Below are 16,935 nucleotides of genomic sequence, written 5' to 3'. Positions count from 1 at the left end.
AGAGACTAATACTTTCACTAAACGCCTATTCAAAACCCATAACTTAAAATAATATATAATAAAATCTGTGAATAGGAAAAAAACACTATTTCACATAGAAATTTGGAAAGTATGCAAAAATGTTTACCAAAATGTGTTTTTGCCAATACAAAATAAATTTATTATTCCTCTTTCGCTTCATTTCACCTATCTGGCCAACCCCTCTGAGTAAAATTAGCAGCTGAGTCCTACATCCTACTGGAGATAATCTTTCCCTAGTTCTGCAAGCTTCTGCCCTATTTTAAATAATCATGAGAACCTCCATCTCCGCCTCTACTTCACTCTCAGCTCATAAATGGTCTGCTTATAAAGAGAGAGAATAGAAGTCTTTTTTCAGAAACCCTCAACTTCTCTCTATCAAACCCACTCACCCACTGATATCCACATCTATCCTTTCTCTCATTCTCTGTGCCAATCTGTTAGGATGGAGGAGACATTGCTCCCCAGGTTGGACCAATCCCTTCACTTTTGCTCTCTGGAAACCTGCGCTATGGCTGTCATCTCAACTACCTCTTCCAAATTGCCACTTAAAAATACTTGACCCATCTTTGTTAGATAAAAGTTTAAATATTTTTCATGAATCCCCCGTTTTCCTTGACAGATTCCAATTTTTCACTCTCCCTATTCTTCACAGACAAATTTATAAAAGGTTTGTTTATACATTATTTTACTTCCCACTTATATCTTAATCTCTCCATGTGTTTTCCACTTCCATCATTTACCAGTGCCCAGTGACCTCTGTATCATAAAATCTAACAGAGAAATTTGAATTCCCATCATATTTCAACTCTCAACACTGTTTGGAACATACAATCTCTCCGATTCTTGAAACATTCTTTTCCTTTGATTTTTCAACAGTGACCTGCTCAGCTGATCTTCCTATTTTCCTGGTCATTCTTTAACCTTGTTTGCCAGCTCATTATTTTGTACCAGCTCTCAGATATTTAGCTTCTTTCAGGCTTAGTCTTAAGGTTCCTAATCTTTTCACTCTACAACATCTCATTGGGAATATAATTCATCATTTAATTTAGCATGCATTTGTCAATGATCCTCAAGGGTATATCAACAGCCTGGAACTCCTGACATGAAAAGTACACTTGATTTCTTAAAGGCACCTCAAACTCAATATGTTCTAAATCATTTTGTGATCTCTCCTCATAAAGCCATTCCTCTTTTTTGCGTTACCCAGCTGCCTTAAACATACTACCATCTATACAGTTCTGCAAGTAAGAATTCTACAAATTGTCTTTGCCACATCCTGCTATTTTTTACTTTATAAATATCTCTCAATAATTTACTGTGTCTGCTTCTCCACTATGACAATCCTATTAACCTGCTCCAAGCTACTGTCATCTCTAACATGAACTGATACAACAGTCATCAAATTGTTTTTTCTGTGACTTCTTACGCCACTGACCTTCCACCTCCGCCTGCATTCCAAGTTATTTTTTTCTCAGAGAACCAGAATATCCTTTTCAAAATGTGAAATAGATCATGATTCAACTCTAAACTCTTCATTAGCTGTCAACGGCTCTTTGGTAAAGATCAAATTTCTTAGCATGACCTAGAAGTTTTGACATGATCACTCTCCTACCTACTTCTTCAGGTTCTTCTTAAGCCACTTTATTTCTCACATCCTCTCTTCCAGCTAAGAACATCTACCAGGACTTCCAAGTCACTGCCATTTCTGCTGCTGCCTCATAATATTTATATATGCTCTCTCTTCTACCTAGAATTCTTTTCCTTCCACAGTCCGTCATCTTCCCCCAGATATCCTTCTAATTTTTGTGAACACAGCTCAAAATTCCTTAAGGAATTCTTCCCTGGTGCCCCAGACTAGGTCTCCCATATGAACGACTTATAGTTTCCTGTATTTCCCTTCAAGACTCATGTCTTAGTATGTATTTATGATTTTTAAAATTAATGTTAGTCCTTCTCATGTTACTTAAGCTCTAAGAGGTGAGATCCACATTTGATTTTGCTCGTTACTGCTAATTCCTGGAACACTTATGGGTATTCTCAGCAAATAGTACATTGATCTTTGTGACTCCAAGGACTGTAGCCCGCCAGGCTCCTCTGTCCATGAAATTCTCCAGGCAATACTGGAGTGGGTTGCCGTTGCCTTCTCCAGGGGATCTTTCCAACCCAGGGTTTGAACCCAAGTCTCCGGCATTGCAGGCAGACCTTTACCGACTGAGCTACCAGGGAAGCCCAGGTACATTGAATGAATGGTTAATTGGATGGATGGATGCTGCTGTTGTTAAGTCACTAAGTTATGTCAAACTCTTTGCAACCCCATGAACTGTAGCCTGCCAGGCTCCTCTGTCAATGGGGTTTCCTAGGCAAGAATACTGGAATGGGTTGCCATTTCCTTCTTCAGGTGATCTTCCCAACCCAGGGATCGAACCTGCAACCTCTGCATTACAGGTGGATTCTTTACCACTGAGCTGCCTGGAAAACCCAAATAGGTGGAAGATAGATGTTAATTTGTGATACATGAGAAAGAGATTCCAGGTTCAAATTAATTTAGGATACACTGGGTAAAACAAATTTAACCTGGCTATTTTCTCATTTTTGCTTCCTTTTATAAACTAAAGCACATTAGATTATTTTAAGAGAGATCCATGATGGGGCAGAAATCACACATACTTAATTTTTTTGCTTATCTTTGAGGGACATTTACAGTAGTTATTTCAGGGCAGTATATGATTGGAAATGCTGATGTGCAAGATCTAAATAAGAACAAAACATCAATATCTTATAAAGCATAAATATCTGAAAGACTGTTATAGATGTTATCACAGCTATACAAAAAATTTAGCATTTTCTAGTATATTCAACTCTACTTGCAAGCATTATTGTTCATATGCATGGTATATGAAATATTTTAGAAAGTATAAAAATGACCACTTATTAAGTATATTTCTCACCTTAAGAAACACACTTCTACACTTTGCAAAATAACCTGAAAAATATAACTGCTAGATTTTAACTTTCACCTTATAATAAACAACCTGCAAATCATAGTCTAATCTGCATCCATTTCACATATTCTGAGATAGGACCACTTTTCAGGTTTGGTATTTTGGCCCATTCCACTCTACATATGACATATAAGAAAGATGTGTTTAATGAAGGGAAACTGGAAACTTAATGTCTTTTTTTCTATATTAATACCATATTAATTTAATATCATTAAAATATATAATTACCTTTGATTATAAGGAGAGCAAAATATAGTGAAATAATTAACATAAATGCCACTGCAAGCTCTAATATCCAAGAAATAGAGAAACTTGAATGACTGTTTTCACAACATTTAATAAATGACAATGCTTATAAATAGTCGTTAAATCCAGCAATGATTATAAATCATTTATATACAATGTCCATACTGAATAGCATTGTGATATAAATTGTCTTACCCTTTAAAGCCCTTTCACTTTTCTCAGGCAGTTTTAGTGTCGTTATTGAGTTTTCAGGTTTGAATTCCTTGCCATCTTTCACTTCTTTCCCATCCTTCACTTCTTTTCCATCCTTCACTTCTTTCCCATCCTTCACTTCTTTTCCTTGTTCTTTTAATTTGGCCTCTATGTCAGTTATTTTGCTTTCAGAGCTGGACTCATCTGACAGCTTAAACTCGGGCAATATTTCTTTCAAGAGCTCCCAAACTTTGTCCGTATATCCTGGGCTTAGGTGAAAAACAAAATTAATTTCCAAATTAAACTTCTTACTCCACATCAAGAAATTACTGACAGAAAACACATGAACTTGCTATTTCATAAGACCGATCAATAGTTACTTCACATTTTAATTAAAAACACCATTATGTATTCATTCATTCAACAAGCATTGAAGTGCCTACTCTGTGCTGGGCTCTGCTGACACAAAGAAACCAAATACAGAGTTCCCGTTAAGATGGTGATATAGGAGGATTCTAAACTCACTTCTTCCTAGGGACACAGCAAATTTACAGCTACATACAGAACAGTTTTCTTGGTGGGGGGAAAAACTAGCTGAGGAATTCCTACATATCTGGCAAATGAGAATGGACAGGAGAGGCTGAGAAACAGTCTTGCCATAAAACCCAGCCAGTGCAATGACCCATGATTTGGAAAGAACTCACATTCTGAAGATTTTCCCTGAGGAGGCAAGGGTTTGCACCCTGCATCATCTGGCATTCCAACTTTTAAGACCTGCAGATCAGAGAGAAGTTCCCCAAACACTCAGTTTTGAAAGCCAGCAGGGTTTGCATCCATGAGGCCCACAAGGTTATAGAAAACTCAGAAAGTGAAAGTAAAGTGAAAGTTTTGGTCACTCAGTCATGTCTGACTCTTTGTGACCCCATCAACTGTAGTCTGCAAGGCTCCTCTGTCCATGGGATTCTCCAGGCAAGAATACTGGAGTGGGTTTCCATTCCCTTCTCCAAGGGATCTTCCTAACTCAGGGATCGAAACCAGGTCTCCTGCATTTCAGGCAGGTTCTTTACTGTCTGAAACAGCTCTTAAAGGGCTTTCATGGACTCACCAATCCCAAGGCCAGTGTATAGAAGAGTACCCAATAGGAGACTTTAACACCCCACTTTCTTCAATAAATAGATCTTCCAGACAGAAAAGTGATAAAAAAAAAACATTGATCTTGTGAAAGTTGCTCAGTCGTGTCTCACTCTGCAACCCCTTGGACTGTAGCCTGCCAGTCTCCCATGTCCATGGAATTCTCCAGGCGAGAATACTGGAGTGGGTAGCCTATCCCTTCTCCAGCGGATCTTCCCAACCCAGGCATCAAACCGGTTCTCCTGCATGCAGGCGGATTCTTTACCAGCTGAGCTACCAGGGAAGCTCATTGGTCTTGAGAAACACATTAAATAAAATGGATTTAGACACATACAGAACATTCCATCTGAAACCAACAGAATAAACATTTTTCACATGGAATATTCTCCAGAATATATCATGTTAAGTCACAAAAAATATTTTAATGAATTCAAGAAGATTGAAATCATAGTACCTACCTTTTCCAAGCACATCTTTTCTAGTATGAAACTAGAAATTAATTACAAGAAGAAAACTGGGAAATTCACAGCTATGTGGAGATTAAACAACATGCTACTGACCAACCAATGAGCCAAAGAAGAAATCAACAAAATGCTTTGAGATAAATAAAATGGAAGTACAGCATAACAAAAATACAATAGATACAACAGCAAATCAAATATAACAAGACAAAAGTAATTCTAAGAGGTACATTAAGAAATCAGATCTTAAAAAAACGACCTAACTTCACACCTTAAAGAACTAGAAAAGAAGAACAAATGAAGCTTAAAGATAGTAGAAGGAAAGTAATAACAAATGTGGTGGTTGAGACCCTATATGGACTGTAGCCCACCAGGCTCCTCTATTCATGGGATTCTCCAGGCAAGAGTATTGGAGTGGACTGCCATGCCCTCTTCCAGGGGATCTTCCCAAGTAACAAATAGAGTTTAAACAAATGATTGAGAGACTAAAAAGACAATAGGAAAAATCAAAGAAACTAAGAGCTGGTTTTGTGAAAGGACAGACAAAACTGAAAAGCCCTTAACTAGACTCACCAACAAAAACAAATAAATAAAATCAGAAATGAAACAGACACATTGTACTTAATACACAAAATACAAAGAACCATAAAAGACTATGAGAAACAAACACACAACAAATTGGACAACCTAAAAGAAATGGATAAATTCCTATAAACATACCACTTACTAATACAAAAAAACAGAAAATCCGAACAGACCAGGTTTTAATTTTAACTAATTCAAATTAAAATCTGAATTAATCAATAAAAAGATAATCCAGTTAATAAATAGGCAGAGGATCTGAACAGACATATTTGCAAGGAAGATAAACCGATGGTCAATAGGTACAACAAAACGTGCTAAACATCACTAATCATCAGGTAAAATATAAGTCAAGCCCACAATGAGTTACAACCTCACATGCATACTAGTTATCATTAAAAAGACAAGAAATGACAAGCGTTGGCAAGGATATGGAGCAAAAGGAACCGTTGTACACTGTTGGTAGGAACATAAGTTGATACAGCCAGAATGTAAAACAGTATGGAATTTCCTCAAAAAATTAAAAATAGAACTATCACATAGTCCCACAATTCCACTTCTGGGTATTTGTCTGTAGGAAATGAAAGCACTAACTCAAAAAGACAGAAGTTTGTCAAAAAGAACAATTTCATGTTCTCTGCAATGTTACTTACAATAGCCAAGATGTATGTGTCTATGGACAGATGAATGAATAAAGTGTAGTATTCATATACACAATGTAACATTGTTTAGCCATAAAAAAAGGAAAGAAATCTTGCCATTTGAAACAATGTGGATGGACTTTGAGGACGTTAGTAGTGGTGGTTTAGTTGCTCATTTGTGTCTGCCTCTTGCAACCCCATGAACTGTAGCGGGCCAGGCTCCTCTGTCCATGGGATTTCTCAGACAAGAATAATGGAGTGGGTTGTCATTTCCTTTTCTAGGGGATCTTCCTGAACCAGGAATAGAACCTGGGCCTCCTGCATTGCAGATGGATTCTTTACTGACTGAACTATGAAGGAAGCCCCTTAAGGACATTATACTAAGTGAAATACATCAAAGAAAGACAAATACTGTATGATTTGTTCAGTTATATATGGAATCTGAAAGCAAACACACTCATTGATATAGAGAATAGATTTGCGGTTGCCAGAGGCAAAGGGTGGGATTTGGGCAAAATAGTGAAGGTATTCCAAAATTACGAATTTCCAGTTATACAATAAATGAGTCAGAGCACTGTAATGCACAGCAGGGTGACTGTGGTTAATAACACAGTAGTGTATAAGTAGATCTTAAAAGTTTTCACCACAAGGCAAAAAAAAATTATAACCATGTGTGGTGATGCCTGTTAACTAGATCTGTGCTGACCATTTCTCAACATATAAAAAACATTGAATTACTATGTTGTATGCATTCATGCTAAGTTGCTTCAGCTGTGTCCGACTCTGATCACATGGACTGCAGCCCGCCAGACTCCTCTGTCCATGGGGATTCTCCAGGCAAGAATTATTGCAGATGGTGACTGCAGCCATGAAATTAAAAGAAGCTTTGCATCTTTTATTGCAAAAAAAAGCTATGACAAACTTAGATAGCATACTAAAAAGCAGAGACAGATTTTCTTTTCTTGGGCACCAAAATCACTGCAGACTGTGACTGCAGCCATGAAATTAACAGACGCTTGCTCCTTGGAAGAAAAGCTATGACAAACCTAGACAGCATACTCAAAAGCAGAGACATTACTTTGTCAACAAATGTCTGTCTAGTCAAAGCTATGGTTTTTCCAGTAGTCATGTATAAATGTGAGAGTTGAACCATAAAGAAAGCTGAGCACTGAAGAATTGATGCTTTTGAACTGTGGTGTTGGAGAAGATTGCAAGGAGATCACACCAATCAATCCTAAAGAAAAACAACCCTGAATATTCATTGGAAGGACTGATGCTGAAACTCCAATACTTTGGCCACTTGATGGGAAGAACTGACTCATTAGAAAAGATCCTGATACTGGGAAAGATAGAAGGCAGGAGAAGAAGGGGACGACAGAGGATGAAATAGTTGAATGGCATCACCGACTCGATGGACATGAGTTTGAGCAAGCTCTGGGAGTTGGTGATGGACAGGGAAGCTTGGCATGCTGCAGTTCCATGGGGTCACAAAGAGTCAGACATGACTGAGTGACTGAACTGACTGAACTCCATAGTTCTCCTCAGTATGCTCTTGCTATCCTATATCCTTTCCTCATTGAGTGAATAAGCACAATCACATTTTGGGTTCACCTGTATGTGTATGTAACTCTCAACTCATAAGCTCCAGCTCAAACCTCTCTTCAGATAACCAGGCTCATGTGTACCACCATCTAATAGACAACTATCCAAAAACAAATCAATTGATCAACCAGCAAAAACATCCTGTTACCATCTTCTACTTTTCAGTCAACTTAGAAAAGTGAGAATGACAAAGTCTCTCACGTTGAAACTCTCCTCAAAACTCTCCTCAAATAAAAAATACATCCCATTGATCCCTCTTCCTCCTACTGCAGTAGACAACCCTTTCAACATTCTTTTTTTTTTTTTTTTTGAACGTTCTCTTTTATCTTTTCTTTTTTAAACATTTATTTATTTGGCTGCACCGGGTCTTCATTGCAGCACTTGGAATCTTCCATCTTCGTTATGGCATGCGGGATCGTCAGTTGATCCTGCATATGAACTCTTAGTTGCAGCAGGTGGGATCTAGTTCCCTGACCAGGGATTGATATGAGGCCCCCTGCATTGGGAATGTGGAGTTTTAGCCTCAGGACCACCAGGGAAGTCCTCCTTTCTCCATTTTTACCAGTTTTTTTTTTTTTTTTTCCATAGAAGCCCTTCTGCAGTACTGCACAAACCAGGTTCCCTACTCCAGTCCTCATATCTGTTCTCCTGCTCTGAGCAAGGCTCCAAACTCACAAGCCTGATCGAGATCATCCTCCTGTATAAAAGCTCTCAGCGGCATTCTGTTGCAAATTTCTTAACTTCGTCTGTTTTGCTCCTATACACCTCTCCACCCCCTACTCACCTCTCCTCTAGAATCCAGCAGCCAAAATCCACTCCTGCAGATTCATGTGCTTTTCTGGGAGTACACCATGCTGTCTTGTCCTTCCATGCTATTCTTTCTTCTCTGAGTTGGCTTCCCTGCCCCAATAAGCCTCACTAGTTTCAACTAATCCTTTGAGATCAGTTTAAGCATTACTTTCTGGGGAAATTAAGCTATATGTTCCTGCACTGGATTACCAAAGAATCTTTTGCACACTTCTGGTTTAGCCTTTTAAAGTATTTTTTAAAATTATTCTAGCAACAAACATTTGTGCAGATCATACCGTGTACTGGTCATGCTGTTTCGTTTTTTCTAAGCACTGGAAGTCTCAACATTGAGAAAGACAAAAAAGAGTTCCTATTCTCATACATCTCAGTGGAAGATGGAAGGCAGTGATAACTTCTCAGTGGAAGGCGGTGATAACTTTCATAATGAAAATAAAATAATAAACAATGGGCTATGGAATCATTTGGGAAAGAAATTATTTAAACCGAGATGGCTGAAAAGGCTTTTCTGAGGAGTTGATATTTAAACCTGGTGAGATCTAAGTATTATGACATATCCAGCCAAGTAAATATCTGATGGAAGATCATTTAAGGCATAAAGAAAGAACAGTTCAGGTTAAGACCCTAGGGGATAATGATTTTAGAACATTTGAGAAGCGGAATGAAGATGTGGGTGGCCAGGTAGGGTTTTTTGTTTTGTTTTGTATTTTGCATTTAATCCCCCAAAGGCTCTGTAACCTAAGTAGTGCAATCATAATTGAGGTATAAGAGAAGGTTGCAAATTTTATGCAGTCACAAATGGTGGACTGCTACTGCTGCTGCTGCTAAGTCGCTTCAGTCATGTCCGACTCTGTGCGACCCCATCCCTGGGCTTCTCCAGGCAAGAACACTGGAGTGGGTTGCCATTTCCTTCTCCAATGCATAAAAGTGAAAAGTGAAAGTGAAGTCGCTCAGTCGTGTCCGACTCTTCCCAACCCCATGGACTGCAGCCTACCAGGCTCCTCCGTCCATAGGATTTTCCAGGCAAGAATACTGGAGTGGGGTGCCATTGCCTTCTCTGAAATGATAGACTAGGAAATACTAAAACCAGGATTAAAACAGATCTTTCTGAATCCAAAACCATGTGTTTTTTTCCACCTACAATGTAATAAATGTTATACTGTGAAAAAGAAATATTCAGACCCCACAGGATGAGACTATACAACTTCTTGAACAGTTAGACTTAAGTGTGGGATGGTGGAGTGTTCCATTCTCAAATGAATTACATCAAGATCAGACAAATTTGTGGAGAAAAACATCATCTCTTCATTTGAAATTGGCAGACTTCTAATATCCACTCTGTGTTTCTAGTATAATACAGAGAGTTACAATTTTTGGTTTTTTTATTATCAAATGATAAGACAGTGCTAACTGTAGGAAAACATGAGGCAAGGTCAACAATTGCAAATCTAGCAATGTCTCCCTTTGGTACTTCTATGCGAGAGGGAAGGGAAAGGGCTGTCTGTTGAAGACATCACAAAACACTTTTCACTCTGATTTTCATATGGAAAAAGTCAGCAGTGAACACAATTTGAAACTTCAGTAGTCTGATTCTATTGGACTTCTGTTAAACCATGACCATGACCATGCCCAATGGAGTCCCTCAGGGGCTGTCGTGGCACACGGAATCCTTCGTAGTAAAAGAACCATCCAACTTCTGAACAGACCAAAGGCTTTGATCTTACCGTTCTCCTGCTTTCCATGCCCTTTCCCTCCCTTCTTCTCAAATCAAACCCAGCCAAGAGTAGAGGCTCTGATCAAATCAGAACTTTCTCCAGGAAGCCATGCCCAACCTCTCCCTGCATCCTTGGCAGACGGTGATTTCAAATTAAACATTTCTTAACAATCATTATTACAGTTCCATGACATTCTTTTCATTTAAAATTATACACATATATACACATGAATTAACTTCGTGATTTTATAGTGTAATTGCAATTTTAAATTATATGAACACTATGGCAGAGTATTCATAATAAAAAATCCTACACATTTGACATAAATCAAAGAGAGTACATATCTTTTACTTTTTGATTATATTTAGAAGTAAAATGATAAATTTGAACATCTGAGTCAGTCTCACTTATTTGTTTAGACTTTTCTCTGCTTCCAAAGGTTGATTACTAGCTATCATACATATTTCTATATAATATTAAATAATCTAGTGATATGCATTAGGGGAAAGGAACTAGCACTAATTATCTCTCTACCATACATCAGCTACTTTTTCCAACACTCTCACCTTTTCAATCCCCAGAACAGCCAGATAGAATAGGTAATTTTTTACCACTATTTTACATATGGAAACTCTGGGCCCCCAAAATCATATTACTTGTAAAATTTACATAGCTTGAAGCAGGAAGTATAAAAATGTAAATCTAGATATACAGTTCTGAATCCAAAGCTCAAGCTTCCCTCCCTTATATCATTATTATAGACATTTTATAAGCAATCATATATTCATGCAAATTGAGCATCTAAAATACAATTTTTAAATTTAATTTAATTATTAAACTGGTTTTATAATCATGAAAGTATATGAACATTGTTTTCAATTTTCATGCAAAATTTCATTATATGATTCTAGCAAGAGACTATTGACAATTTTTAATTTAATAATTTCCTAGTCAAAAATTATTGTGATCTCCTGTTTCTTTACCACCCTCTGATAGATGTCTGATGTTTTAATGTCTCTGGTATCTTTATTGCAGGAAAAATTAAAGGAAAATTATAAGTATTCCATCAACATTGAAGATAAAAATTAGTAAAGTCCATGTTTATAAATCCCACCCTCTCTCTACTTCTCCTTACTAACATTGACCATATTATGCCAATAAATATTCTCTTAGGTATCAGAAAATGATTTTCCATGAGAAGATATAAAAAGGCTGCCATCTGGACCTTTCTGAAGGCAAAAAAGCAAGGTCAGTTCTCTTCCAGGAAAAGGTGTCAAGGAGTTTGTCTACTCTCCTAATTTTTCCCTACAACTATTTTTATTTGAACTATGCAGTGGCTAGCTCATCTTGCTGAAAGGATGTTTTAAATGATAGAATCCAAGTGACTAGAACCTGTCTTCAATCTGCTTTAACCTGGACCTGAGAATGCTAGCTTTCTAACATCAGAGATCAGAGATGATCCAAACTGGTAACTGTACTGTGGATTTGATCTTATAAAAATCAGCATTCTGATTGACAGTATGTTTAGATCTATTGATATAATTATCTCTATGCACCTTCAGTTCAGTTCAGTTCAGTCGCTCAGTTGTGTCCGACTCTTTGCGACCCCATGAATTGCAGCACTCCAGGCCTCCCTGTCCATCACCAACTCCCGGAGTTTACTCAAATTCATGTCCATCAAGTCGGTGATGACATCCAGCCATCTCATTCTCTGTCATCCTCTTCTCCTCCTGCCTCCAGTCCCTCCCAGCATCAGGATCTTTTCCAATGAGTCAACTCTTCGCATGAGGTGGCCAGAGTATTGGAGTTTCAGCTTCAGCATCAGTCCTTCCAATGAACACCCAGGACTGATCTCCTTTAGGATGGACTGGATGGATCTCTTTGCAGTCCAAGGGACTCTCAAGAGTCTTCTCCAACACCACAGTTCAAAAGCATCAATTTTTTGGCGCTCAGCTTTCTTCACAGTCCAACTCTCACATCCATACATGATTACTGGAAAAACTATAGCCTTGACTAGATGGACCTTTGTTGGCAAAGTAATGTCTCTGCTTTTCAATATGCTGTCTAGGTTGGTCATAACTTTCCTTTCAAGGAGTAAGCATCTTTTAATTTCATGGCTGCAATTACCATCTGCAGTGACTTTGGAGCCCAAAAAATAAAGTCTGACACTGCCTCCACTGTTTCTCCATCTATTTGCCATGAAGTGATGGGACCAGATGCCATGATCTTAGTTTTCTGAATGTTGAGCTTTAAGCCAACTTTTTCACTCTCCTCTTTCACTTTCATCAAGAGGCTCTTTAGTTCTTCTTCACTTTCTGCCATAACCGTGGTGTCATCTGCATATCTGAGGTTATTGATATTTCTCCCGGCAATCTTGATTCCAGCTTGTGCTTCCTCCAGCCCAGCGTTTCTCATGATGTACTCTGCATATAAGTTAAATGAGCAGGGTGACAATATATAGCCTTGACGTACTCCTTTTCCTATTTGGAACCAGTCTGTTGTTCCATGTCCAGTTCTAACTGTTGCTTCCTGACCTGCATACAGGTTTCTCAAGAGGTGGGTCAGGTGTTCTGGTATTCCCATTTCTTTCAGAATTTTGCACAGTTTATTGTGATCCACACAGTCAAAGGCTTTGGCATAGTCAATAAAGCAGAAATAGATGTTTTTCTGGAACTCTCTTGGTTTTTCAATGATCCAGCAGATGTTGGCAATTTGATCTCTGGTTCCTCTGCCTTTTCTAAAACCTATGCACCTTAGTCTGATTAATTTCAGTGTCAATGGTAATATGTTCAAATCATATGTCTATAACCTTTATGTATGAAAAAAAATATTTGTGAAATTTTAAGTATCCTTTGCATTAAATGCTCTCTCTTTATACATAGGCAAACAATTTTTATATATCTAGAATCATATGAGAGAAACACTATGTGCTTTGGCTCCAGAAATATTTAGATTCAAATTTTACCTCTAGGTACAATGTACACAGCTTCAGGGAATTTAACCACTATGAGCTTCAGTTTTCTCATTTCTACTGATTTACAACACTGAGCTGATAAGGTCATACGGATGATCAAATAAGATCATCTTTTCAGGACTGTGAGTTTTAACCGGAATAATATATTAAAGTGCCTAACGTTTAATAGACATTTTAGTGTTATTTATTCCCTAGTATGGGTAGCTAATTAAAAGTTGCTTTCATTTTTCTGTACTGAATAAATGTATGAGAATAAAGGGGTCACCTGTCAATATTTTATCATAGTGAATAATTAGCATTGTTTTAATACTTGTAATTCAAATATTTAAGGATTAAATTTATGATATATAAGTAAAAAGAATTAATCCTGCAATCCTCAATAAATTGTATGCAATACTATAACATGCTATTTTCCAAACATTTTGTAAAATGTGGCAATGTTTGAAATTTTCTTTAAGACTAAGAATATTTTAGTTAAAGCAACTTTACTGAGGAAGAAACAGAAAAATATATGAGTAATTTAATGGTCAAACATACTGGAGAGAAATGACTTCTGGTAACCAGCCCGTGAGTGCATGAATCACTGTGAACTCTCCCAGTTCTCTCCTCTCTGCCACATGGATGCTGAAAAAGCAAAACACAAAAATACTGTCAATAATATTTGAAAACAGGGAGAGGTCTGTAAAAGACAGGAATCTCTAACAAGCAGTGATAAAAGAATAAATGGGGCTCCCCAGATGGCTTAGTGGTGAAGAATCTGCCTGCTAAAGCAGGAGAAGTAGGAGATTTGGTTCAATCCCTGAGTCAGCAAGATCCCCTGGAGTGGAAATGGCACCCCACTTAAGTATCCTTGCCTGGAAAATTCCATGGACAGAGGAGCCTGGTGAGCTGCAGTCCATGGGGTCACCAAGAGTCAGAACGACTGAGCACACACACACATGCACGATAAGAATAAACGTAGGGGTCCCACTGGTTATAAATGACGGCATAAGAATATACTTTTCCAACAATCAGATGACTTATTTTGATAAGGCATTTACCCTGATAGCTCAGTTGGTAAAGAATCCACCAACAATGCAGGAGACCCTGGTTCGATTCCCGGGTCAAGAAGATCCCCTAGAGAAGGGATAGGCTACCCACTCCAGTATTCTTGGGCTTCCCTTGTGGCTTAGCTGGTAAAGAATCCTCCTGCAATGCAAGAGATCTGGGTTTGATGCCTGGGTTCACTGCCTGGGTTGGGAAGACCCCCTGGAGTAGGGAACGGCTACCCACTCCAGTATTCTGGCCTAGAAAATTCCACGGGAGGAGCCTGGCAGTCTACAGTCCATGCGGTTGCATAGAATTGGACACAACTGAGCTACTTACACTTCACTTCACTTCATATATATAGATAATACATAATCTCTTCTGTATATTCAACATATTATCATGTTCTTTTAAAAATAGGGCAGTGTCTTTCCTCTTTGGTGTTTCAGTAATTATCATAAGATTCCTATGAGTCTGTATATTAAACCAGTCTCACACATGGCAGGACAAGATAGGCATCAGACATTTTTGATAAAATCCTTAAATAATTTTTGAGAAGCCGGAACATCCATTCTATCTTGTACAAAAGAGTGGATCTGCCACTATGGCATAAAGTCAGTGAGACTGTGATTGATTAAATATCACTCTTCTTATTTTAATCCTTTACTTTTAATATTTTTCTGAAGTGATTAGTCTATTTTCAGTAACACGCACAAATGCTAATCAGAGCTTCAGTTCCATGTTATGCCAGTGGTGGTGACTGATGGTATTATTGGAATACAAGTCTTTTAATTCAGAAAGAAATCTTAGTCACACATTCAATCATTTAGAAATTTATATTGGTTTTTTGTTTGCAGATTATAAACTGTGATGTGTCCACATATCTCCAAGATAACAAATATCTACTGGAATAGATATTCACAGTCTAACCTCCTCTTTGAATAATCATATTTAGGAGGTGACTGTGTGAAGCTCATAAAAGTAATGTTTTCTCCTCTGCACATGTCACAGTGATATTTAACTAACTACTAAATATTAATTTTTAGTGTAGAAAGTTAAAACTCACATTAAGAAATTCACTATCTACTGTAAATTCTGAGAAAAACTTTTGGACAAATATAAATTGGACCATGTAGTGATTTCCACTTCAAGGTCTAAGAAGCATCCTACATTAAGTCTGGTCCTTTATTCACAAGTTGGATTTGTTTGTTTTTCAAAAATAACCATAATGCCATTTCTCGAGTTGCTTTAAAATTCTACTGTAGCTTTAAGAGAGATAAAAATGCCACTCCAATTATCCGGGTCATGCATTTACTGCTTCACTGGCCTGGTTGCTCTCCTTCTGGGGACTTCAAGTTAGATCTGAGAATTAGGAACATTATTTCCTTTCAAAGATAAACAAACATAGTTGTTACCATTTTAAATGCTTAGTAGTATTCAACTGTCTAAGTGCTTTGAGCTGAGCTTTTTAAAATGATTGAAATTAAGGGTTGCAAACTGGGTAACACAAATCCCAGATAGAAAATTGAGGGTTGGTAACAGAAAAGAGAGATGAAGAGGGTGGCAGTAGGAGGGGCTGTTTTTGTTTGTGTGGCTTTGGGAGAGAAAAAGGAAGCTGAGCCAAAAGAAAACCGCAGAAAAGCAGACCAGGCTTCTGCCTGACATAGCTGTGTATAATAATAGAAGGGGAGGGGGCTGAGCTTTGAGCCAGTGGCTGGAGTGGCCTGTTAGAGCAAGCGGGTGTGTTCTGATGAAAAGGCCCTGCTGCGATAAACTGCAGGCGGGGGAAGGGTAGCACATTCAAGCTGGTGCATTGTGTGTGAGAACTCTCCCACGGATTGGAGACGCACAGTTGCCTTGCCTTGGCAGCTCAGGTATCAAAGCTTTCTTGCATCACTCAGGCCAGAATAAAGCACTAGTGGTAAAGAATGCACCTACCAATGCTGGAGATATAAGAGATGCGGGTTCAATCCCTGCCTCAGGAAGATCCCCTGGAGAAGGAAATGGCAACCCCCTCCAGTATTCTTGCCTGGAAAATTCCATGGACAGGGGAGCCTGGTGGGTTACAGTCCCTGGGGTTGCAAAGAGTCAAACACCACTCAAACAGCTTAGCACTGGCACAAGGACCAGAATAGAAGGACCACAGTCTGCAAGAGGAAGCTGAGACATGTCTTGCATAGGTTGGTGCAGGAATATAAGACACAAGCAGATTTCTCAGGAATATTAAAGGAAACATGCTAGTTTTCAATGTGAATGTACAAAAGGACCAGTGTTACCTAAACCATGAGGAACACATGGACATCTTTCAAAAGAGAGTAGATTATCAAGATTAGCAAATGATGGCTGCATACACAGAGCCTAAAACTAACTGGACCCAGGATACACTGGAGTAAGAAATGGCAACCCGCTCCTGTTTTTGCCTGGAAAAATTCCCATGGACAGAGAAGCCTGGTAGGCTACAGTCCATGGGGTTGCAAAAGAGTTGGACATGACTTAGCAACTAAGCAACAACAACAGGACGTATATTCAATAATT

General features: G+C 38.3%; 1 protein-coding gene across 1 annotated transcript in view; it reads right to left on the bottom strand.

Annotated features, from left to right (window-relative positions):
- Positions 1-16,935, bottom strand: part of ADGB (androglobin) — a 178,598-nt gene that overhangs the window by 114,791 nt on the left and 46,872 nt on the right. Inside the window, exons 7-8 of the mRNA XM_043888501.1 lie at positions 13,912-13,998; positions 3,465-3,730 (exon numbers count right to left, since the gene is read on the bottom strand). Of these exons, the coding sequence (XP_043744436.1) occupies positions 3,465-3,730; positions 13,912-13,998 (353 nt within the window). The remainder of the gene's footprint in view (positions 1-3,464; positions 3,731-13,911; positions 13,999-16,935) is intronic.

This window comes from Cervus elaphus, chromosome 26 (assembly GCF_910594005.1).
Source record: "Cervus elaphus chromosome 26, mCerEla1.1, whole genome shotgun sequence".
Taxonomy (NCBI): Eukaryota; Metazoa; Chordata; class Mammalia; order Artiodactyla; family Cervidae; genus Cervus; species Cervus elaphus.
The sequence above is the reverse complement of the archived record's forward strand: the minus strand, read 5'-3'. Positions and strand labels throughout refer to the sequence as shown.